At 41.3% G+C, this 25,654-nt stretch overlaps 1 protein-coding gene across 1 annotated transcript; it reads right to left on the bottom strand.

The window, feature by feature from the left end:
• Nucleotides 1-880: 880 nt before the first annotated feature.
• LOC123430202 (PH, RCC1 and FYVE domains-containing protein 1-like) lies at nucleotides 881-6,978 on the bottom strand. The gene is made up of 5 exons (XM_045114116.1): nucleotides 6,457-6,978; nucleotides 3,146-5,196; nucleotides 2,915-3,061; nucleotides 1,902-2,443; nucleotides 881-1,466 (listed from the first exon to the last, which is right to left on the bottom strand). Exons 2-5 carry the CDS (start codon nucleotides 5,048-5,050, stop codon nucleotides 1,337-1,339), a joined length of 2,724 nt encoding a protein of 907 aa, XP_044970051.1. The 5' UTR covers nucleotides 5,051-5,196; nucleotides 6,457-6,978; the 3' UTR covers nucleotides 881-1,336.
• Nucleotides 6,979-25,654: the final 18,676 nt, after the last annotated feature.

The raw sequence follows: 25,654 nt of genomic DNA on the forward strand, positions 1-25,654 counted from the left end.
TTATACTCCTTATGTACCTAAATAATTGTAGTTGGAGAGAACTAGACTATTTTTTTCAACTATAATTATTTAAGTATAGAGGAAGTAGTACATGCTAAGGGTCATCTTTTCACTCAGCAGAGACAATTCTTTTTTTCGTACATTCTCTCTTCCAACTGAAAATAGAAATCCTACATGGTTGTGTCCATCCGACAATGAGGCCAGGAAGCCAGCTATACCTTTCATTTTTAGTAGAAAAAAGGAACCTTCTCCCTCCATTCTAAAAAAGTGTATTTCTTTTTTTTGAAAAATGAAACCTCTCTATGTTTGACCAAATTTATAGTGAATATATCAATATCTACCATATCAAATCAGTATCATTAGATCAACATGATATATATATATATTCATATTTATTTAGTTTGTATTTCTTTCTTCTTTAAACTTGGTTAAACATAGAAAATCTTGACTTTTGGAAAAACTAATGTACCCTATATTTTCAGTGGAGGGCGTGCACTGGAAAAACTAACATAAACATAGTGGTATACGATCCTTCTGAGGGGGGAGGTACCATTGCAGTGTTTATAATTCATTGTAAATAGATCCCAGGTTACATCTAAAAAAACATTTCTAATCTTGAAAATTTTCTAAAAGAAATTCTTCATGTACTTAACTACAAACTTGTGAACTTTATTTTTGCACTAAAAATACAAAATAAATGGGTTCTAAAATAGCTCTACTATTTGTTGCCATAGATCTACAAAGTTGTGTTTTGTGAAGCTCACATATAAAAATATATATTAATGACACGTAGAGCAACTATATATTCAATGTCGATTTTCATCCGAGAGACTATCTTTGCAACTATTTGTGTGTAAAATTAGTGTGGCAACCATTCAAATAGGGCCTAATTTGTGGAAGATATATATCATCCAAGTACAATTGCAGGACACGAGTTCTTTTGCAAATTAATCACACTGAGGGAAAAGAGAATAAATAATAACTGGAAGAAGAGGGGGAAAAAATTCACCTAGCTACAATGGCTAGTGTGATCTATAACATGGTAAAGGTACCATGCCCTGTTTGTTTCATCATGTCCATGTATGTACATTACACTGGGACAGGGCCCATGCTACAGCCTCAGGCGGATTCAACACCAACCAAAAACTTGAACTATCATCCTATCCATATTACAGTATGAAAAACCGATAAAAATTGCAGTGGCGGTCGCATATGGCGGTCTCCAGCCCGGTATGTATGACCACAGTTTTGTTGATAATTTGCTGTTGTTGGTCGATCTTGCCGTTTGTGTGTGAAGAAACAGGTGCCGGCGTGCAACAGGTCATCCACAGGTAAGCTAATAGGCCGACCGGGTCGAGGCTGCTGACGAGACCCGTTCGGAGCTCCTCACGTTGTACTTCTCATACACTTTCTCGCGGTTCTCGTTCCACCAATTTTCGGCCTGATGCTCCCCAAAGCGCCTTCGGCTGCAAACAGGAAATGTTCCAAAGAGGGAAGATGTCAATGTAAATGGTAAGATTTGCAAGAAAATGTGGGCTTGTCAGTGAGTGTAACAGAAGCATAGTGCACAATGTATAACACAAACTCTCAGCTACACACTGAAGCAAAAGTAATTTTTATTAGCCTGCTGAACAACATAACCGGAGCTCTCATTTTCTGAGTGTTAAATGTGCGGAAAAAAATGTGCTCTAGAATATGACCAGAAACTACAATTTGGTCGCATATGAACTTGTGGCCAATACCATATACTATATGTTATATTATCTGGATGGTAAGACCGTGTCCACTGACTAACCAAGCAAGTAACATCGCAGTCATCAATGTTCCATGAGTTGTTTGTATGTAAAAAAAAAAACAATTTGAAAGAAGCAAGAAAACATGACAGGAAATAACTTAAATACCTGAAGCGAACCCTCTTCAAATCCCGAGTCCCATCACGAAGGGTCGTGAGCGTTATGTAAACACCTGGTTCGTACTGCTCGATCCACTCAGCCTGTACTTGGTTGCTGGATATAGAAATTGTTCCTCGAGGTTTGTAGCCGTCCTCACTACTTTGAAGGGATCTAGCATCTATGCTGACATTATCATCAGCTCTGCTACTTGCAGACAGCATCTCATCACTATTGCTGTGTGCTCTTCGATGAGGGCGATCAGATCCGTGAGGACTGGTAATTCTAAGGCTGTGAGTGCTGCCTTCACTATTTTCACTAATATTGCCTAGTAATTTGTGTTGATTTGAGATTCCTCCATTTGAATGTGGCGACCGTCCAGAGTTTGGACTAGGTGCATTGAGCAACTCATTCCTTGCTTGGTGAATTTTTCCATTCATGCTAGAGTAGGTAGCAACATGTTGCTCAACACCGTTTGGAGCATGTACTTGCTTTGCTTCATTGAAATCATAAGCTCCATGTTCTGGTGGTAATCTCTCAGCCATGTCTTTCAGCTACAAAGGTCGAAGAAAGCACTCAATAATGCGTATTATTTCTGGTGAAAAAGAGATATGTACCCTGTTCCGTTTGAAAAAAAATCAAGATGATAAATCTAAGATGTAGAAACAGCAGGAAGCGGGCATTTGGATGGGGGTGCTATCTCCTTCCATTGATGTACACAAATGCAGTTTTTAAGAAAGAAAGGAATTCGATCACAATGCATCATTTTACTCTCTTTTCTTACAATGAGCTATCACAAGGCATTTTGATGATGCATTTGACTGAAAAGTGAGAAGTACCTCCGATACTCATTCAAAAACTGTACTGTGAGAAGCCTACCATGCATCTCAACGGAAAATTTCATATTTTAGGAGAAGCAGTTATGTAAAAAATGACTATCTATTGTAAGGCATTATGGTTTACAACGATCGGTTGGCTCGATATAGCATGATAGAAACCAAGAGAGCTAAAGTACAGAATATTACCTGTGCTGTTAGAGATTTTATAACTTCCTTTGCCGCTTTGGATTTTGCAGATTCCTCTGCAACCAATGTCATGGCCTCTTGTACTTTCTTGGCTGACTTATGGAGTTCAAGTTCATGATGGTCACAACGATTTCTCAGGCTATCAACCTACACATATAGAAGTACTCTAAATTTCTTGCAACATACAATAATTAATACTCAAGCAAATTTCTAGTGGAATGTAGTACATACCTGTGCACGCAGCCTCTCAACTTCCTGACTTAAGAGCTCATTTGCTTTCACCAGATTATCAGTGGCGCTTTTTGAGAAAGAAAGACCATGAGTTGTTGGAACTGGTGTGGTAGAACGTGGTGGGCTAGACTTGCGAGAGAAAGGGGAAACGGCTCTTGAAGTGGCTACGGACCGGACTGCTGGTGTTCGCACTGCTCTCGGAGCTGCTGATCTGTTGAGATCCGCGCCACCAGAGAAAGCGATATCTCTCAGCTGCAGCAGCGAACTAACTTGAGGATTCCGGAGAAATGACAGTGCATCAGTCTTCTTCCCCTGTTTTGCTGCCTTACTGTCCAAACTTCTAATCATATCCATATTACTAGAAAGGTTGGATTTTCCTACTCTAGCTTCTCCATTGCTTTCACCTGATGCAAGGTCTTTCTTGCTAGCTGAACTAGAGGCATTCTTTAACTTCGAGTAGCAGGAATCACAAACACGGTGAAGTTTCCCGGGATTAGGAGCCAATGCCGCTCTCAACGCCTTCCGTGAGGTGCATGCATTACAGTGGACAAGTCCACAGTTATAGCAGTTATGCCTCTTTCGAGTAAACCCGAATGGCTGCCGACAAGAGGAGCATTGGGATTGATCAGCTCCAGAAACCCATTTGTGCAGGCATATAGCAGCAGTGAAGTTTGCACCACAGGCTATGTGCCTAACAGCTCTGTCTCTCAACGCCTCGACCGTTGTAGGTACTTTGCGGTCCTCTACATCTCCATGGCCCAATCTCCCATTAGCTCCTTTGCCCCATGTAAAAACTTCACTTCTACTTGTCAAAACCGCAACATGGTAGGAACCACAAGCGATTTGGAGAACGTGTTCACTTGCAATCTTATCTTCAACTAAACATGGCCTTCCATCTGAATTCGGGTTCCCCAGCTGGCCATAAACAGAATTACCCATGGTCCACACTTTGCCAGAAGTTGTCAAGCCTACAGTAAGACTGTGACCACATGCCACCCTGTAAAAATCATAATCAATAAGTGAAGCCACACAGGTAGGCTTGAGTCGTGCTTCCTTATCACCGTGACCAAGCCGATGCTTGTCGCCATCTCCCCATGTGAATAGCTTCCCAGCAGACACCGTTGCGCTGGACTGAGTGACGATAACCTCTACAATGGCTGCAGTGTGCCATACACCACATGCAACTGCAATTGTTTTCAGCCCTGACAGTGACTCTACCTCCCTTGGACACGAAATGCTCTTCACATTTCCATGGCCTAACACCCCAAATGAACCATCTCCAAAGGTGAACAACTGGCCCATCGATGTAATCAAGGCTGTATGCCAGGTCCCGCAGGAAACATAGGCAATTTGGAGGCCTTCCAGTGGTCCAGAAATCCTCCTGGGTATCCAGTGTCCTACATCAGTACCATGTCCTAGAAGTCCAACATTGTGAGTTCCATCACCCCAGGTATAAAGCTCGCCCGTCGTCGTCACAGCACAGGTGTGAAACTCCCCACAGGCAACAAAATCTATGTTGGAAGCTGCTAAAGACTCGACGAGGCGGGGGTGGACAGAATCCTCCCGTGTTCCATGGCCAAGGCGGCCTCCGGAATCTTCACCCCATGTGAAAACTTCCCCATTTCTTGTGACCAACGAGGCATGCCTGACCCCACAATCCACATGGTACACATCAAGGACTAAATTGGACTCCAACGGCTTCGGGAGGAGGAAATCAGTCTTCCCAGTTGATCTGATTACAGTGTCGGAGCTGGTCCGTGCAGAGTTGTCACAAACAACCTCACCCCACACATAGACATCACCTAAAGAGTCACAGTCATCTTGCGCAGAGCCATGGCTGGATGTGCTAGGGGCACTAGAAATGCTTGCTCTAAGAACATCTAATGGTGGCCCCTTTGCGTACATATTTGTCACATCTGATGTCCAAGTAACTACAAAGCGACGAGGATACTACCAATATGCACATAAGCTCACGACTGCCATGATAGTATTGTGTAGAATTACAAGGCTGCTGGAGTTATAAGATAGAATAAGGTGGATATCTTAAACACCTGCACATATAAATAACAGATATGTTTAAAGTCATTGTAGAGAACCAGACTGAAGTACAAATAAAACTTGATGAAAGCGATAAAAAAGTATGCGATCCCATAATAGCAGGTTATGGGATGCCACATAGCATTAGCATGGGAAGCAGATAGTACAAATTATATTACATGGTGTTGATGAATTCAAGAACTACGTCTCATACAAATTAATAGTAGCCATAACGGCAGATATTACAGAAATGCAGGGCAGGTTTCCTAAGTCTTATATTGAGAAGAACAAACTAGTATTTCACAGGACGTCAGAACAAGTTTGTTGTATTCAGTGTAATTCTAATCCTTCAGGGAAAAAATGACAATAACTCCAGGTAGTAACATTTTGTAAGATTAGGTGAACCCCCACTGTACAATAGAACAGAATAGTTCAGTACTGTGTTTTTTTCCCACGATAAAATCGAAATCTGTACTGCATCACGAATCATCGCTAACGCTAATCGCCTACATCGATGTGCTCCATCAGCCATGATTTCATACTAAGCATCCGTTCCCTGCCTGCCCCACAGGCTTGGCAGTAACATCGCCCCTACATTTCCGACAGAACCATCAAGTTGTATCCTCAACTGGAGACCTTTCATCCTACATTAGTAAACAAAATCTTTTGCTCCTACATTACCAGAGACCAAATTACAGAGAAGCATGCGAGGATTGCTGTATTCAGTGGAATTTCAATCCTTCAATGGGGAAAAGGACAATAACTTGAGGTAGTAGCATTTTCTAAAAATAGGAGAACCCCAATTGTACATCAGAATAAAACGGGATAAATCAAAGCTTCTTCTTTCCCCCAAGGGTAAAATCAACACGAAACTTGTACAGTGTCGTCATGGATTATCGCCGGCGCTAATCGCCTACATCGACGTGCTCCATCATCCATCATTTCGCAAGTATCTGCTCACCGCATTCCCCACAGGCATGGCAGTAACGTGACCCCTAAATTTCTGACAGAATCATCAGGCTGTATGCTCAATTGGACAACTTTGCTCCAACATTATGCCTAACAAAATCATTTGCTCCTGCATTACCGCACCCGAATCGGCATCAGGGGGCGCATGCTACCTGAATCCCAAGAATCGGCAACCAGAGAACCTCAGGAACTACCAACGGGGGGAAAACAGCCACCTTTGCCGCCGCAGAGCAGAGGTCCCAGAACCAACCTCAAATCCGCATACAGAGCACAAATTCGTACAGCAAGGCAAAAGATTTGCTCACCGGAGCCCCGCGGGGAAGACGGAGCATACGCTCCCTGCGCGCCGCAGAAGAAAGAAACCGCCGCCCTCCTCCTAGATCCGCCCAGCCGGAGCTCCGCCGGACGGGGAACAGATTCGCCGGCTGGAGACGCCGCCGGCGGCGGCTGGAGACGCACGGAGTGGATGCGGCTACCACCACACTCCTCCCTCTTTTCTCTCTCTCTCTCCTCCCTCCCTCTCTCTCTCCCTCTGTCTGACCAGCACAAGAAGAAGTGGTAGTACTGAAACACACGGGTGACCGCTCTCACACTCCTCCCTTTGATGCTTTCTTTCTCCTTTGGGGTGGGCGGGCGCCCCCGCTCCGGATCCCCCGGCGGTGCTGCGGCGGCGGCGGTGGCCTGCCTAGTCAGTCGCCGTCATCATCACCACCCACGCACCCACGCACGCACGCACATGCGCCTCCTGTGTTCTTGCTTTGGACTCTCCACTCCACTCCACTCCACTCACTCACCCTGCCCGCCCAAGCTCGCTTCTTTTCTAAGCCAGCCAAGCCAACCCACTCTCTGCTTAGTAGTTAACCACCCTCTGCCCCCTCAATGCTGCCATTGCCATTGGCATTGCCAGTGCAAAAGTGACTGAACCAGCTGGGCATCCCTTGGCACGTTCCTTGTGTTTTTCTTTAATCACAATCACACTACTATGCCGTGTGTTTAGCTGCTATTGGGATCTGGTTGGATGGATGGTCTTGTTCTTCCCACCATCTAGTTAATTATGTGCTCTCTTTTTTTTGTCTTGAGGGGGAATTTATTTCACCGATTATCGCCACTTGGTTGTTTTCTCGGACTTAGTTTGTGCCGCCGAATTATGGCCTGCTGAACTTATGTGTATACTCCCTCCGTCCCATAATTTTTGTCGTTGTTTCAGTTCAAATTTAAACTAAAACAATGAAAAGAATTATTTGACGGAGGGAGTGCTCGGTAAATCATTGTTAGAAAGTATGTGCATACATGGATTGAGGAAATATGAAGTGCGCGACAAAATAGATAAGCATGATTATCATAATTCATATGGAAATGCGCCTTGTTAGAAGATCTGGTCTGTCTTGTTCTTGCCACGCTTTGGTTGAATCCTAGTTTATGAGTATGTTTCTTCTTTCTTCCATTGTAATGGAAAGGCAAAATTGCTAGCTTACTCAACATGAAAATGCACTACTCCTACTTAATATAATGTGTTGATAATGCTAGTGTACATGTGTTTTGGACAGAGTGGGGTGATTTGGTCATTTGGTTGGGTGGGATTAATGAATGGACGGTGCTGCTTTTGAGAAGATCAGGATGGGGAACATGTTTACACTAGATTATTGGAATCTAGGTTGGAAAATGCAGGGCAAAAACCAGTATAAGATCTCATGCTACCAACTTGCTGCTGCTGCTACTAGGCTAGTAGTATATATATTTATGTAAACAGCTGGTAGATCGGTGTACCAAAATCAGCAAAGAGATCAGGAGGGCTCTGCTTCCATAACAAGCCTTTTCCTTGGAGGCATCAACCACCTGTACTGTCCTCCCCGTATGGATGCAAGAGAATGTCTGCAGCTGCAACCAACCATGATTTTTTTACAGGGATACAACATGTATACTACTAGTCCTAACACAAAACTAATTAGGATTTGAGTGTAGATAAACATTGCTGTGAATTTATTAATCAATTAATTGTGTAGGTGTGCTGTCCTGGATCGATGCATTTAAGGTGGATGATCCGAGAGAGGGGGCACAAGATCTGTCTGAAATATCTATGGAACACCACCATCTTGAATTGTCACTACTTCATCTTCATGTGTGGCCAGTGAACATTGAATGTGCTGCTACTGCTGCTGGTACGTATGGTAGTAGTACTAGTATATTGGGGTGGAGCTCACATATGAGGCATGACTCACCATAAGTTTGAATTTGAAGAGGTGTACATGTGTGGATATATATGGGGCTGATATTTCTCTTCCTTGCAAAAAGAGGTCCGTTTTTTAGGCTTGAGAAGGTGTAACTTTTGTGAGGTTTGAGAAAGAGAAACCGAACAAATTCTCATATGATAATTCTCCACCCATTGGACCCTCAGATAAACCCTCCCTCCATCCCCCGTCTTGGAAGCACTGGTACGAAGACAAAAGCGAGAAAACAGAGGATTAATGCTGATTTTTTTTATTAAGTGCAGAAAGATGCTCGAAGCAAGGGGAAAAAAGGCCCGCACGCGTACGAAGGAATTATTGTTGATTGGGAAAGCAAGAGAAATGGACTAAATAGCCGACATGATTAAGATAGAGGAAATCATACTTTTTTATAATAAACCCGAATGGAGGGAGGATCATATTTTATTTGTTATTTTGGACACTAATTCTCACCAAATGACCGTTACTTTGTAATTGTGCTTTAGTATAAAACTAGAAGGATTCGTGCGCTTTGTTACGTCATTGGTGTTGTTGAGTTTTAAATTATATTTTTTTTAAACTCCCCCTGTTTTGAAATAAAGGTGTAATGTTTTTTGGAAAAGTTAAAACTCTTTTGAGTTTAATAAAATGTCTAGAGAAATATGCCAATATCCATAATTTCAAATCGGCATCATTAGATTCATCATAAAATGAAATTTTATATTTTATTTATTTAGTATTGTGGATGTTAATATTTTTGGCTTTGAACTTGGTGAAAATAAAATAAATTCATCTTTTTTCAAAAATTTCTAGAGTTATATACCTTATATTTTGGAACTGGGGTGATATTTTGTTTGATTAGTGCGGGAGATGATGGAGTGTGTTTTTATTCATTTGTAATGTAGTGTTTTGGTGGGTCATTCTTGATGCAATTCTATGTTATCTGCTAATCAATTTATATTTATGTCATGAAAGTTTCTACATCGACGACTGTGTGTACTATATTGATGCTACACTATCACATGTTTTTTCTAGGTGATGAGAGAGCGTGCGACTGATTTACAAAATCGTTTACTTAGTCAAAACCTAAATAAAATCCAAAATCGAATACCTCTATCGAATGGGAGAGCTTCAGAATTAGGGGCCACATTGATTTTAAATAATTAAATGAGAGAGCTCCTTGAAAAAACCGTTGACACGGTCAAACTCAAGTGACACAGTTTCAAATTGAAGATCTCGATTGATTGTGAAGCCTCAAAATGGGAGCACGGTGGATTTATTAGATGTTTAAAATCTAATTCGCAAACAAAAAATTTACTGGACAAATCTGGTCTTGTTAGTAATAACATTTGGACATATATATCAGCGGTCAATTTCGGCCGCCGTGCGTATCCTAAAATGGTAGTAAGTTTTCCATATAAAAATACCAAAGGAAATGCATCTTTTCTTGGCCATATACAATTGGCTAGTTTTGTTCGCCGAGATGAACTACTAACTTATCATCGATCAATTCCAAGGATGAACAAGTGGGTCACATTCATTACTACTACTACCCTGTGGTCCTTGACGACAATTTATACAATTGGCGTTTCCTTGGTTAGGCCGCATGCATGTGATTGGCATCACACGACAAGATAGAGAGATTAGCCGCCAGGTTACCCCTTGCTCCGTGTAGCTAATCACAAGGAGGGGGTCAATAATTCGACGAGGTTCATGCATGCACCGATGCACGCACGCAACGCAAGCATGTGATTCCGCCACCATGAAATGCCAAGAGAAGAGCTGAAAAACTCGATGCCGAGTCATGGTCCAAGAGCATATATATATATACGTGTGTGTGTGTGTAGCCTCCGATCCCATGCATGTGATGGCCATGTATCATGCTTGGCAAGTAGGCAGATCATCACATCGATCATGTCCTTGAAGGAGCCCTCCAAGCAGCTAGAGGACAGGGGTAGACATGTCGCTCAACCGAAGGCGCAATGCAGATGGATGGCGATGCGAGATTTGGTGCGTGCATGGCTTGGTGCCTTTGTTGTGCAGTAGTATCAATCATGCATGTAGTGTTGTGGTTGGGGTTGGGGTTGGGGTTGGATTAGAAAAAATATGGATGGATTGATGAGTGGCGTCGTCTAGATTTTTCAGGTTCCTTTAACAAGTTCAATATAAGACCGCGATAGTCTTGGTTGTCACATGCTCCTAATTGGCAGCATGAAATTAAATGTCCGGTGAAATTGCCGCTATAGCTCCGCTATTGATGCTCGGAGCCTCCGCGGCGCCGCTATGGCCACAGCTGCAAAATGCTCTTGAAATCCTGCTCAACAGCCCAAAATTCAGTAATAACCTATGAAAATCCTCTCTCCCAACTAGAAAAGTGCCCTCTATAGCCGGGGAGAGAAGCCGCCGTGAAATCATTTCTCTGGCGAACATCTGAAAAACGTGAACAAACATTTTGCACATGTTTCGAAATTTTCAATATTTTTAAAATCAGAACATTTTCTGAATTCTTTAGAAATTCTAAATATTTTTTAATATTTCAAAAAAATGAAAATCTCTACATTTTTTAGAATTTTGAAGAAAAATGAAAAAAATATGTTTTATAGATATTAAAATAAATTGAAATCCTGAACATTTTTGGAAAACTTAAACAAAATTTGAAATTCTGAATATTTCTTGAAAATCTGAAGAATTTTAAAATTTATTTCATATGAACATTTTTAGAAAATTTAAACAAATTCTGAATATTTCTTGAAAATATGAAGAATTTTAAAATTTTATTTCATATGAACATTTTTAGAAAATTCAAACAAAAATTGAAGTTCTGAATATTTCCTGAAAATCTGAAGAATTTTGAAATTTTAGTTCATATGAACATTTTTTGAAAATCTAAACAAATTTTAGAATTTGGAATATGTTTTAAAAATTTAAACAAAATTTGAATTTATGAACATTTTTTGAAACACGTCGTCGCTCGCTTAGCTCGTGCATGCTGACAAGCGAACGACTCTTGAGGTGTTCTCTCTTCGGGCATGCTACGAGAGTATTTGAGTTAAGTTCGTGCATGATGAGAAGCCCCGTGCAGATTATCAAACACCTAAAAGTGGTTTCAGTAGGAAACTTGTACCCTCACACACCCTACCAAACACACCTTGTCTATCCAAGACCAACATGTATGTGTAGTCCATCGATGGGCCGGGCTGTATCAACACTGGAACTTATGCATGGGTTTTTGTTTCTCCGGTCCAAGCCACTAGATGCAGAGAATTCACATTGAAATTTCAAAGAATTAATTGGGAAAGGAAAAGGAATGGAGGAAACATTTTCTTCTTCCGGTCGCGTTAGCAGGTAGCCAGACAAAAATAAAATAAGAAACAAAAAGTATGTTAATTATCTTGAGGTTAAGGCCCTGTTTGAAACCATAATAGATTATGATAATCTGGATTATGAACATAGATTATATAATCTGGTTTATAAAAATAATTCAGGTGGGCATGTTTGGAGGCCAGATTATATAAACTATAAACCAGCTTTTAAATTGTACAATGACATGTTTGCCCTCTGTTTACAAGGAAAAATAAGAAAGTGGCGGTGGCACTGCGTAATTCTCTTGAAGTTTACGAGGGTAACACGTCATTTGTAATCCATAATCTCATTTTAGCTGGGGTAGAGCAGATTATGAGATTATAATAATCTGGTCATCTAGTTTATAAAATCTATAATATAAACTGTCCTGTTTGAAAATACAATAGATTATAAAAATCAGATTATATAATCTGGGTGGTTCCAAACAGGGCCTAAGAAGCTTCTTAGGCAAAAAAAACTTTTCATCAATTGAACAATTTGAATTTTACCAAAGAAATTGGAACACAAAGAAAACAAATATAATCTTCAACAACACCAATCAAAATCCTTTCAAATTATTTGTCTCCATCTCCATCTTTTTCTCCCAGTCTTTTCTGTAAAACTCTAAAAGATCGAACCTGCAAAACTTACAGCAAGCTCATCACACGTTTGAAAAAAAACGTCATGAGCCATCCACCACCCTCTATAGGTACCAAAGAACGATGAATGCCCAATGTTTGGGAACACTCGCTATCGAATCACACCCTCATGATCATTCTTTCAAGGAAGACAACAGTGAGCATACGCAACAAAACAAGAGAAGGCCGAGCAAACCAAACTTCATGTCACGCCTGCCACCGCATTGTGTCGTGGTAGTCTGGAGTGTTAGAGCACATCCCATCGAAACTAGGGACGACAATCCGCGGGGAAGAACACCACTTGCTTTGCAATGCCGCCGCATTGGCCCCAACGTCCACATAACAGAACCAGGGTGATAGTTCTAGTTAGCGGAAGCTCATGTCGTCTCCAACCGTCGAGAGGCCGACCTGTAAAACTTAGACCGCACTACATGCTTTGAGAAGCCGGTTAAGGGCGCCCGATGTAAGGAACCGACATGGAACGACAAACGGGAATCTCAGCCGGGTTGGGCTGGATCCACCGCAAAACCTAACTATGTATGTACTGGGATGTTATTTTGACAAATGCAATCCAATCAACTAGAGGGAGAGGGGGGTGGGGTCATTGAAATTTCGAGGAATGAAGGGATAAACAAAAAGAAAATGAAAACAGGAGGCAACACGACCATCCTCTTTGGCTGGCCACGTCAACAGGCAGACAACAAAGTTTGCGAGCGGCAACAGTTAGGCTCGTTGTAATGGAGAGTATCATATAGTAGTATCATGCATATGATACTAGTGTATGATACTACGTCCGTAATGCATAGTATCATGTGCTAGTATCATGGAATAGTTTATTTATTATCATGCATGACACATAGTAGCACAACATTTAATATGATACGGTGGAGTATCATAATATGATACTCAACCCTCTCTTTTCTTATTTAATTTCATGCCACCTCATCAAATATGCCTAGTTGGCATGCATGATACTACTTATGATACTCTCATTACGACCAGCCTTATAGCGCCTCCCCACCCACCACAAACATCCTAGTAATAACCAGACTAAATGCACTTTTAACTTTCTTCTTGGGAAAACGTTTCCTTTGGACGACCGGCCGAGCGCTCTTTCACACAAGAAACATACTGACCACGTGCGCTCTGTGGACCTCAGGGAGACGTCCCTTTCCTTATCTCTTTCACACCACTTTTTTTACTTTGTCCTTTGCCTCGTCTTCCTCTCGCCCGCTTTTTCTATCGCCTTATGCACTGCATGGTGCGGTCGTCGTCGTCAACGACGCGACCTCCTGCTGCTTCTAGGAGCAGCTTCTCCCCCGTCGTTGGCAAGGATCTTCTTCCCCGGCGATGGATTTTGTTGGAGCTACGGCCGACACCGTTGGAGCTGCAATCGTTGCGTCGGTTGGGTGGACGCTGGCGCTGTTGGTGAATGCTACAGCCACGGGTCGCAGAAGCTACTGCTAGTCCTCCTTGTTCCTACAACCAGTTCTCGGTGAGGTGCGACGACCAATTCTCAGTGGGGGTGCTACAACTAGTTATGTGCAACTGCGAAGCTGCACCTGTCACCTGAGGAAGATACAACCAGCCACAAAAAGAGCTTCAACCAGAGATTAAAAAAGATTCAAGCGGGCACTATGTAAGGAAAAATGTTGCAACCATTGTAAGAAAGGCTTCAACCATAGATTCAAAAAGCTTCAACCAGAGATTAAAAAAACTTCAACCATAACGGAAGAAGTTGCAACCGTTATAAAAAAAAGCTTCGATCATAGATTCAAAAAGCTTCAACTGGAGATTAAAAAAGCTTCAAGCATAACGGAGAAAGTTGCAACCGTTGTAAAAAAAGCTACGACCATAGATTTAAAAAGTTTCAACCAGCAACCCACGATGAAAAGCTTCTTGAAGGCTCCCATTTCCACATAAGCTCCCATTTCCAGTGTGGCCGGCCGACGTTGCCTTCGGGGCGTTGACGTGATGCTGTATAGCCTCTATTTTTTCTAGGAAGGTGCTCTTGTGAGGAGCAGCACAAGCATGCGTTCGGAGGCAGTTGGAGGATGAGGAAGGGCCGGCGGCTGATTTTAGATCCATAGGAATTTATGCGATTGCGTGCTAATGGTAAAACGTTATGATAATGGAGTCACGCGTGGATCGTAGGACAGCGGTTCCCTGTATCGGACGGCTGGGACGCACCCGGCCCAACTATTGGGCCGGCGCACCGGCGTGGAGTACTCGCCTTCTTCTTCACGCTGCGCCAGTAGGCGGGCAAACATACAATAGAGTGTGCTAGCGAGACCCGGGTCAACAACAGTCATAACGCCCCCAACCTCTCTTTTCATAAATAATAATTGTATTAGTTATCCTGAGATGAAGCATCACTAGTAGAAAAAGAGCCTTTTGTCCCGGTTCATAAGGGCCTTCTGTCCCGGTTTCGGAACCGGGACAAAAAGGTCGTTACTAATGTCCTTTGCCTTTAGTCCCGGTTCTTACACAAACCGGGACAGGTGGGCCTCCACGTGGCCGCTGCGGCCAGGCCAGGCAGGGGGGCCTTTAGTCCGGGTTAATGACACCAACCGGGACCAAAAGGCATCCACGCGTCAGCCCCTGGCTCGAGCTGAGGTTTTTTTAAGGGGCTGGTTTAGGGGTTAATTTAGGTTGTTATTAGCTAGCGAATAGAGAAAAGTGTCCTCTCTTATATATCTCCGTGCTTGGTCATCCGTCGTGCTTTGTCGAACATATTTACAAAATGTAGACACGAGTTACATGCACATATATGCATCTTTTTTACACTATATCATTTCATATCATTTTCGTCGAATGGCAATAGTATTCTAATCGATCATCTAACAACTCATCATCAACTTAATCATATACCAAGTTATCATATGATACACATAAAATAAAACAGAGAAACATCATAATATATATATAGTCATCATATGCATCATGCATCCTAATTAATCGATCATGTCAAGTAATAATATAAACTAGAATAACTTGTCTCTCATAAGACCCAGTCCTCGCTCTTAGATATAATGTCATAAAACAGAATAAGACATATGGATCCATGATGAATCACAGAGATCCAATGGTCTCCAGCTTGTGGCTTGCGAACCTTCTTTATTTCTCTCCATGCTTCAATTTGAAGTCTTTTTTATCTTGATTTGAAGTTAATCAAGTATGGAGCATAGAACTCAGCCCTCATCGGGCTTCTAATTCTCATTTGACCTTCGGGTCCATTAACGGAGGCAGTACATCATGTGGCAGTTGCTGTTGAAGAACATAATAATAACCTAGTTAGCAATGTAGTCAACAACATTTATGCAATAGTGGAGCGTACTTAATTAGGAAACTCTTATCAAGACATTTCGGCGAATGTCATCTGGACTCAACCTATGCACTAGTGGCATGTAAAATGAATAACTTTGGCCAATTCCAAAATGATACGGGAAGGTATCCCTAGAAGCCAGAACACCAGCAACAAGAAAGTGGAGAAGATCATCCTTCTCCTTCCCAGTTAGATGTGATCCATACGTGTAGTGTGTCGTGTCAATTAATTTTTGTAATTCAGTCGAAGTAACGAAATAAGATGTAAATTATAATTTAACAAATTTAGTATATAGATGAACACCAACTATTTCTAAATATAAATGCAAATTACTTCACATGGAGGTAAAACAGGAAGCATATCATCGACAACCACCCAAATTTTGTAATAATTTAATGTTTCAAAAATACTTAGAAATTTTGTAATTGTCCGGGCATTATATAAACCATTCAAAATGACCACATGTGCTACGATCATTCAAAGGACAATTTGGATTGTTGTTGTTGTTTGTACAACATGTAACATGATATAATTATAACTATGGCCCAATAACTAGGAACCTGCAACGTGTGGCCAAAGTTTTAATAGACGATGAACACCACATGACATGTAAATTGCGAAAGGAAAACAAGTTGACTACACCAACTATTTATAAATATAAATGCAAACTATTTGACAAATATGGTTGAGAAACTCACATGGAGGTAAAACAGGAAGCATGTCATCGACAACCACCCAAATGTCGATGTTGTCTGGCATATTATCTTCAGGACAAAGATCGAAGGTGATTTCCATTCCCTTCTGAAATGCATATGCCTTGCAAAGATCTTCCCACTTTGGGCACCCAAATTCTGTTTGAAGAACTGAATTAAATACTTGGATAACAAATGTGTGACCATGTATAGTCCTCAGCTTAGCGCTCCTCGTCTCAATTCTCTCGTGGTCTTCGAAACCGAGCCTCTCCAACACATATCTTCTTGCATGGCAAGGGAGGTACATATCGCCGTTCTCGTCAAGCTTCATGCTGAAGAACCTATCGTCTCGCAGGTGAGGCATGTCGCACATACCCAGAGAGTCGCCGCAATATTCACACTCCCAATATCCATCGTCGGACATTTCTTGTTTTAATATGGTAAATGTGTGTAAACAACAACATAATCGTGACACACTATATATATCGAAAGAATTGAACATCTATATATAATAACTCTTCATGCTCGCATCATGCATCATCGTATATAACAACAAGTCCTACTAATTAATCATCATCATACATAGTTAAATAAAGCGGGAACTACTTCTATATATAGTTAAATAAAGTAGGGATCATCTATTCATATATGTGCTTTCCAGTGTACTTGCCAACTAGGGATCATCTATGTATGCTTGCAAATTAATAGAATTTTATCACTGCTCTATCTTTTTTCCACCATTTATTGTGTCATGTACCTTTCAGAGCTTTTTGGGTATAAACTACATGCAGCTAGCAGTAAATTATTTCTTAAGATTAATCTATCAGTGTTATGTATACATTGTTGGCATAACATGATGCCCAGTTTTGTGGCTGACTTCCGGCAGAAAGACTGGTCCAAAATCCAAAATTCATTGGTGTACTTAGAGAAATCCATCATGACAGAAATTCATGTGGTAAATGTTTGTATGTCGTTAACCCTTTGTTGTGAAGATTCACGATCATAAAAGATAATATTTAGGTATAAATCTTTTAGCAGAAAAAAAAATCTTTGCTCACGGCGACGATGTCGGGGACGGCGACGGCGACGGCGAGGTGCGGCGCGGGGCGGGGCGGCGCGACGACGGTCGACGGTGAGGTGCGGCGCGGGCCGGGGCGGGGCGGCGACGAGCAGGGGCCGGCGGCTTCCCGGGGCACGGGGCGCGGGGCGGGGGGCGGCGAGGGCGTCGGGGCGGCGCGGGACGACGTCGGGGCGGCACGGGGCGACGACGACGACGTCGACGGTGAGACGGGCAGCCTGGCGGCGTCGGGATCGAATGGAAAGAGGGGGAGTGATCAAAATTTCTAAACTGACGCTTATATAGCCCCACCTTTAGTCCCGGTTGGTGGCACCAACCGGGACCAAAGGTCTCTTTTCAGCAGCCCAAAGGGCGGGAAGCAGAGACATTGGTACCGGTTGGTGGCACAAACCGGGACCAAAGGTCTCTTTTCAGCAGCCCAAAGGGCGGGAAGCAGAGGCCTTTGGTCACGGTTGGTTGCACCAACCGGTACCAATTCCCCCCTTTAGTCCCGGTTGGTTCCACCAACCGGGACCAAAGGCCTTGCGCGGTGCGGTGCTATGTTTAGTCCCACCTCGCTAGCCGAGGGGGGCTCGGAGTGGTTTATAAGCCCTGTCGAACCAACCACTTCGAGTTCCTCTCTACTGCAGGCTTACGGGCCTAAAATCACTCTCTGTGCTTGTGGGCCTATTGGGCCTACTGCGGGCCTGCATCCTGGCCCTAGTAATGGGTTTCTAGTCGTATGCAAGCCGTGGTATCCTTGTAGGTGGCACTTTTTTTTAAAAAAATTTCCTATTTTTTGCTTTATTTTTTGTTTCTAATTACTTATTTATTTTCTTTTACGATAATTTTTTTTGCTATTAAAGTTTGTAACAAAATTCGAATTACTTATTTATTTTCTTTTATGATAATTCTTTTTGCTTTTAATGTTTTGAACAAAATTCTAATTACTTATTTATTTTCTTTTATGATAATACTTTTTGCTATTAAAGTTTCTAACAAAATTCTACATAATTTTAGTTTCAATAATATTAGAGGCTTATAAAAGCTTTTTAGTTGATTCCTTTTGCTGACTTCATTTGTTATTTTTCATGCATTCACTCATTATTTTGAGCTATAAGACCATGAAATTGAAAAGCATTTGAAATGAACTCTGAAAAGGTTCCAAGTTGGCATGGTATCATCATTTCACCCACCTAGCATGTGCGAGAAAGTTGAGAGGGTTACGGCAAAAACTGGATGCACTTCATGTACAAAACGCACAATCTCTTTAGAACTATGAGGGTTTCATACGGAAACTCGTCTGTTACAAAGGGATTTCATTTTTTTAACTTATTTGAACTCCATAGTTTTTCTGTGTTCAAAATGCACCATTCAAAGCCACATCATCAATTTACAACCCTTTCTGACTTCATTTGTTATTTTTCATGCATTTACTGATTATTTTGAGCTATAAGACCATGAAATTGAAAAGCATTTGAAATAAACTCTGAAAAGGTTCCAAGTTGGCATGGTATAATCATTTCACCCACATAGCATGTGCAAGAAAGTTGAGAGGGTTACGGCAAAAACTGGATGCATTTCGTGTACAAAACGGACAATCTCTTTGGAAGTATCAGGGTTTCATACGGAAACTCGTCTGTTACAAAGGGATTTCATTTTTTAAACTTATTTGAACTCCATAGCTTTTCTGTGTTCAAAATGCACCATTCAAAGCCACATCATCAATTTACAACCCTTTCTGACTTCATTTGTTATTTTTCATGCATTTACTGATTATTTTGAGCTATAAGACCATGAAATTGAAAAACATTTGAAATGAACTCTGAAAAGGTTCCAAGTTGACATGGTATCATCATTTCACCCACATAGCATGTGCGAGAAAGTTGAGAGGGTTACGGCAAAAACTGGATGCACTTCGTGCATCATCAATTTACAACCCTTTCTGACTTCATTTGTTATTTTTCATGCATTTGATGTTTGAAATTCAAAAAGTTTTATCTACAAAACCGTTAATTCAATCGATGATCCGTTTTCACCATTGACTTTCTCGCGACGAATTCTTCAAAACTAGATCCCATATCGATATGTTTCATCAACTATTTTTTTTCGTTCATACTTGCCACATTTTTTGACCCGGTTGCCATATTATTAACCACTTACTTGTCCGAAAAAAACAACTTGATTTACACTTTTTAATGTTATTTCGTCCAAAGTCTTGTAGCAGTTTTCATTATACATGATATAAAAGCATGTCATAAGTTGTGTTTGCTAATTTGAAAAATATGTCAACTTGTCATATTTACATACAATTTGTCAGAAAACTATTTTATGTGCTTGTTAGTTTAACTATGTCGAGTTGTCATATTTACAAACGATGATCAAATAAGATTTTTTTATGGTCACCGGTTTTAAATATGTTGAGTTGTCATTTTTTTGCGCGTAATCATCTAAAAAAAGTTGTTTGTACTTGTCAGCTTTGATTATGTCGAAATATCATATTTATACGCAATTTTAAAAAATATGGCGATTAAATTATTTTTTATCAGACAAGTAAGTACTTACTAATGTGACAAGTAAGTGCAACAAATGTGGTGAGTACGAGAAAAACAAATTGTCAAAACATGTCGACATGGGATCTAGTTTTGAAGATATCGTCGAAACAAAGTCAACAATGAAAACGGATCATCGATCGAATTAACGGTTTAAGAGATAAAAGTTTTTGAATTCTGATCAGAGAAAGGGAATCCAGCGTAAGCCCGCCGCATGGGAGGGTTCACGTGCGCACACTTCCCTTTAGATTTTTCCATGATAGAATTACATTTGTTCGTGGCATAAACCGAGGCTAAAGCCCCGCCTTCTAAACCGGTTCAAGGCATGAAACGGTACCAATGGATGTGGGCCAGGAGCGCGGCCCATTGGTCCTGGTTCGTGCCTAGAATCGGGACAAATGGGTCCACACGAACCGGGACCAATGCCCACGAGGCCCCGGCCGGCCCCCTGGGCTCATGAACCGGGACTAATGCCCCCCATGGGTCCCGGTTCATGAAGAACTGGGACTAATGGGCCGGCCAGGCCCGAACCAAAGCCCTATTTTCTACTAGTGCATCTTCCCACGCAAAAAAAAGAGCTTTTCACTGAAGAAAGTGAAACATAAAAAATCTAGTCAAAACCAATCAAAATATTTCAAAAATATGTATGTGTCTCCATCTTTTGCACCTCGCCTTTTTTGACTGGGTTTGTCTAGGTCTTAGTCAACTTAGACTTCGTGAAGTCTAAGTCAGCTAATGTCACCTAAGACTGAGAGGGTGCTTGATACGTTTTAGTCCCATGACTAAAAGTAGTGGGACTAAAACTTGCTAGCCTCATCCATGATTGGATCCAAATACTAAAGAGACTAAAATCAAGTTAATGAGCATTTATTATCTTCTAAACCCTCCAATCCAGAACTCGCCTGTGTTAAAGGAGAGGAGTTAAATGAGAAGAGAGAGGACTAATCCACATTTTAGTAGGGGTATCCCTGACTAAACTTTTTTAGTCTCAAGACTAGTTTTAGCCCCTCTTTAGTCAGGGGTGCTTGAAACTTTAGCCTCTTAAAGATACTATTTTTAATCAGACTAGTTTTAGTCCCTTGGATCCAAGCACCCTTTGATTAGGTCCGTTTGTTTACTCGATATGTTGGGTATTATTGTTAGCTGGGCCTTTCCGTTTCTTCGTTATTTGTTTGTTTATTCGGGCTGTAATGCTTATTTTCTTATCTTTGATTTTTCTAAATAAGGCAAAAAAGTGTTCAACAAAATAAGTAAATAAAAAAGCATTTTTTGTCAATAGTGCAGCTCATTGTTCAGGGATTCTACTCGAGCTCGGGACGAACAGTAAATTTTGAAAAAAAATGAAAAAAGTTCAAAAAATTCTTATTTTTTTGTGTGCGAACTTTGAAAAATGTTTAGAGTGCTCGTAAATTTTCAAGCCAAAATAACATTCATGGGAGTTTTGGCAAAAAAAACAGGACTCCAAATGCTTTTGAAAATAGCATTTTTGGAGTGTCGGTTTTGTCTTTTTATGATGACTTCCACAAATGTTATTTCGGGATGATATTTTGTAGGAACTGAGAATTTTTGTCAAAGTATGCAACAAAAAAATCACATTTTTTTTGTTTTTTTACTATTTGTTTTTTATTTTACTGTTCATTAGGGAGCATATGAGCTCGAGCTGAGAATAGCTGCATCCTTCAGGGCATTGTTCAGTCCTTATCTTTATGTGTCATCTTGCTTCTCTTATTATTCTTGATTTTCATAGTTTCTAGAAAAAAACATTTTGTATATTAAAATAAAAATTAATCTTCAGTGTAACAAAGAAACAAAATGGAAACAAGACAAACTAAATAATGACATGAAAATGTGTGCACCCGACGTGGGTTGCATTGTTTTTCTTAACAAATAAAAAATACAAATTCAAAACACAAGGGTAAAAAAAGAAAAATAGTAGAAAACGAAAAGGTCAATAATAAACCCACATAGCAGGCCCTGCCCTAGCCGGGTGTGTGGTTGCAAAAGTAGAAGTTAGTTGGAGCCGGGGCGAGACTTGCAATTGCGAGCCTAGTGTCGAACATGCAGTTGTTGTCGAAGGCGACATTTGCAGTTGCGACTTGCGAGCCTAGTGTCGGACATGCAGTTATGACCGAGGGCAACACTTGCAGTTGCAAGCCTAGTGTCGAACATGCATTTGCGATTGATGGTGACGCTTGCAGTTGTGAGTCTACTGTCGGACATGCAGTTGCGATTGAAGGTGACTTTTGAAGTTGCATGTCTAGTACTGGGCATGCACCCCCCCCCCACCTTAGACATGCAACTACCCCACCCCCTCTCATATCGGCCTCTAAAAAAACAAAAGACAAACTGCAGTCGGGGGGAAGACAGACAGTTTCATTCGAGGGTAACATTTGTAGTTGCATGCCTATTATTGGACATGCAACTCCGCCCCCACCCACCTCTCCTGCCACTCTTACAAAAAAAGGTTAGTTGTTGCAGCGGTGTGTGGACATGTAGTTGTGTTAGGTGGCGACACTTGTAGTTGCAAATCCTAGTGTAGTACATGCAACTACCCCTTTCCTGTCGCCCACTTACAAACCAAAAAATATCAGTTGCATTGGGTGTGTAGGCATATAGTTGCCGTCGAGGGCGACACTTGCAGTTGCAAGCCTAGTATCGGACATGCAATTCCCCCTCTATGTTGCTCCCTTACAAAATAAAAATGGTCAGTAGCAGTCGAGGGCGACACTTGTAGTTGCAAGCCTATTGTACGACATGCAATCCCCCCTTTCATGTCGCTTACTTACAAAAAAGGTCGATTACAGCCGGGTAGTTGGCATGAAATTGCAATCGAGGGCAACACTTAAAGCTGCAAGCCTACTGTCAAACATGCAATTGTAGTCGAGAGCGACACTTGTAGTTGCAAGTCTATTTTGGGACATGCAATTCACGCCCTCTTCGACAAAAACACTAGCTAGTTGTAGTTGGTAGGGGACATGATATTGCATTCGAGGGCATCACTTCAGTTGCAAGCGTAGTATCATGCATGCACCTCCCATCCCCTCTCCTCCGCTCACTTACAAAATAAAATAAAATAACATTTGCACTCAAGTGTGTAAGCATGCAATTGCAATGGAGGGAGACACTTGCAGTTGCAAGCCTACTGTCGGACATGCAATTCATCCCCTCTTCGAAAAAGACAAGACCAGTTCCAGTCAATATGAAACATGCAGTTCCAGTCAAGGGTGAGACTTCCAGTTGCAAGCTTAGTATCACACATGCAACTCTACCCTCTCCCGCCGCCCACAAACAAATAAAAAAATATCGGTTGTAGTGAGGTGCACTAGTAGGAAAAGGGCCATTAGTCCCAATTCCAGAGGGCCTTTAGCCCCACTTCTCCAACCGGAATTAAACAATCGGGACTAAAGGCCCAAACCTTTAGTCCCGAATGGCTTACGAACCGAGACAAAGGTGCTTCACGTGGCCGCTGCGGGGCGCCCAGGCATGAGGACCTTTAGTCCCGGTTGGTGACACCAACCGGGACTAAAAGGCGGCCACGCGTCAACAGCTGCGAGGTGATGTGGTTTTTTTAAAGGGGGGGTTATGGGTTTTGGAGGGTTTTATTAGGGGTTTCATATTGTGTTAGCAGCTACTACATATAGAGAGAAGTGACCTCTCTTTCTCCGTGCTTGGCCAACGGTAGCTACTACATATAGAGAGAACTCGATGCTAGCTAGTAAGAAAATGAAGGAACCTTAATTACACAACATTGTCATGAACATATATAGAGAGAAGTGACCTCTCTTTCTCCGTGCTTGGTCGAACAACTCGACGCTACTATATATAGTACACGATCATGCATATATACAATATATAACATCCCTTGGAATCCCTAACTAGCTAATATCTATATGTAGCTACCAACATTAATAAGGAAATCCTGATGATATTCCCCTTCTGTGGGTATGACATGCTCAACAAAGAATCCCACCAATTCCTCTTGAATTGCTCGTATGCGATTAATTGGTAGGAGTTCTTCCCGCTTCCGCTTGATCTAATTTAAAGAGGGGGCAATATATACATACATACATACATACATACATACATATATATATATATATGAAACTCAACACAATTGATGGTAATAAAATAAAAATATGAATATTGTTTACGTACATCAAGTTCTTGAAAACCTCTGTCGTTCTAACAGGTCATCTGTGAATCCACTCGCAAACGTAGTATCCACGTAAATTAGTCCCGGATTTCTGCCTCAAGTAGTACTTTACGAGAATAGAGTTCAATCAAAATACTAATCAAGCATGATAATCGTATTGAAACTAGAATGAATGAAAATCAAGATGCGCGAAACTAGCTAGTACTACTTACTTTGGAGGAGGAAAATCGTAACTCCTTATTCCATTCACCTTTAGCTTTCTTGGTGAACTTTTTTCAAACCCTGCACGACAAAAAAAATGATTACTTGATATCAGTAAATGAAAGAAAGTTGTCGATATGGTGCGATAATGATTGAACTTACTTCTGGAGCATTTCAGTAATCGGCGCCAACTCCGTAGGATCTTTACGTAACGAGTCCAAGACAAGTACTAGTCCCTCGTCAAGCCTAATGATTAGCAGAACAAAGTAAAACCTGCGCACGCATAACTCATCAATTACGTATAACCTCGAGTAAGTGAAATAGAATGTGCAAAAGACAACTGGTAAGACTCACCTGAACATGTAAGGAAATAATATTTCCTTTCTGTCATGTTGTTGAACTAACGCAGTTAGCAAGTTGTTCTTTGTATCCATGGTATTCTTACATACGTTATCTGCATTTACGGTATTTCGGTTAATGAACACAATGTCATATATTTGTCCTCTTTTACATTCGAGGATCTTCAATCTGCATAATATAGTAAGGATAATTACACATGCAATAATGAAGGAGGTGAGCTAGAGACTTAATTATAGAAATAATACTTATAGACAATAGGAATTGACAATCGTTTTGTCGAGGGCATCTTGATTGTATAACTAAAATAATTCGTCGAATTCAACAAACAACGCCCCGTTTCCATTGTAAAAGTGCTCATCTTTAATTCCCACATAGATACTGTTGGTCCCATCCTTGTAGGCTTTCAAGTGCCAATCATATAGTCTTCGCTTCATCGTTGATAGTTCCGTCAATTGCTCAGGTTTGACAAAAGGCTTCCCGTGCTCGTATCTAAGGGCTACTATTGGGGCAGTTTTGAACTGTACATCATCACTTACGAAATCAACAAGAGTGAAACCAGGATAATTAGCAGGCATTGCCCCCGGATCAACATTAGTGACATCGGTAAACACCTTGAGCGGGGGCCACGATTGCTTCTCCTGTTCGCCAAGCTAGGGAATTGTTTTCCCATTTCTCGAACCACTGGTACTTAAACTTTCCGACTGCATCACTTTAACATATGTCTTTTGAATAGTTCGCTCATAGTGTGATGGCAACGGACGTGGTACGGTAGTGGTTGCTCAAGGGCATCCAGAAAGTGCTTCGCTTTTACCAGATCAACCTTCTCCTTTGGAGGTGGACATTTCGGTGCAAAAAAATTCCTTATTATAGGCAGCCACGATTTCCGTGTTTTCCTCCTTAGTCCTCTCATATGGTAACTTTGGAGGAGCCTTGAGGCTTGGACCAAATTTGAATTTCTTCCCGCCTATTGTACTGCTAG

Source organism: Hordeum vulgare, chromosome 1H (assembly GCF_904849725.1).
Source record: "Hordeum vulgare subsp. vulgare chromosome 1H, MorexV3_pseudomolecules_assembly, whole genome shotgun sequence".
Lineage (NCBI taxonomy): Eukaryota > Viridiplantae > Streptophyta > Magnoliopsida > Poales > Poaceae > Hordeum > Hordeum vulgare.

Excerpts from the sequence above, each read along its gene's own strand:
- LOC123430202 (XM_045114116.1), bottom strand. The coding sequence starts at position 5,050 with ATGTACGCAAAGGGGCCACCATTAGATGTTCTTAGAGCAAGCATTTCT. Across the intron at positions 2,444-2,914 it reads TAAAATCTCTAACAGCACAG|CTGAAAGACATGGCTGAGAG; the intron begins GTAATATTCTGT and ends CGACCTTTGTAG. Across the intron at positions 1,467-1,901 it reads TTGAAGAGGGTTCGCTTCAG|CCGAAGGCGCTTTGGGGAGC; the intron begins GTATTTAAGTTA and ends TCCTGTTTGCAG.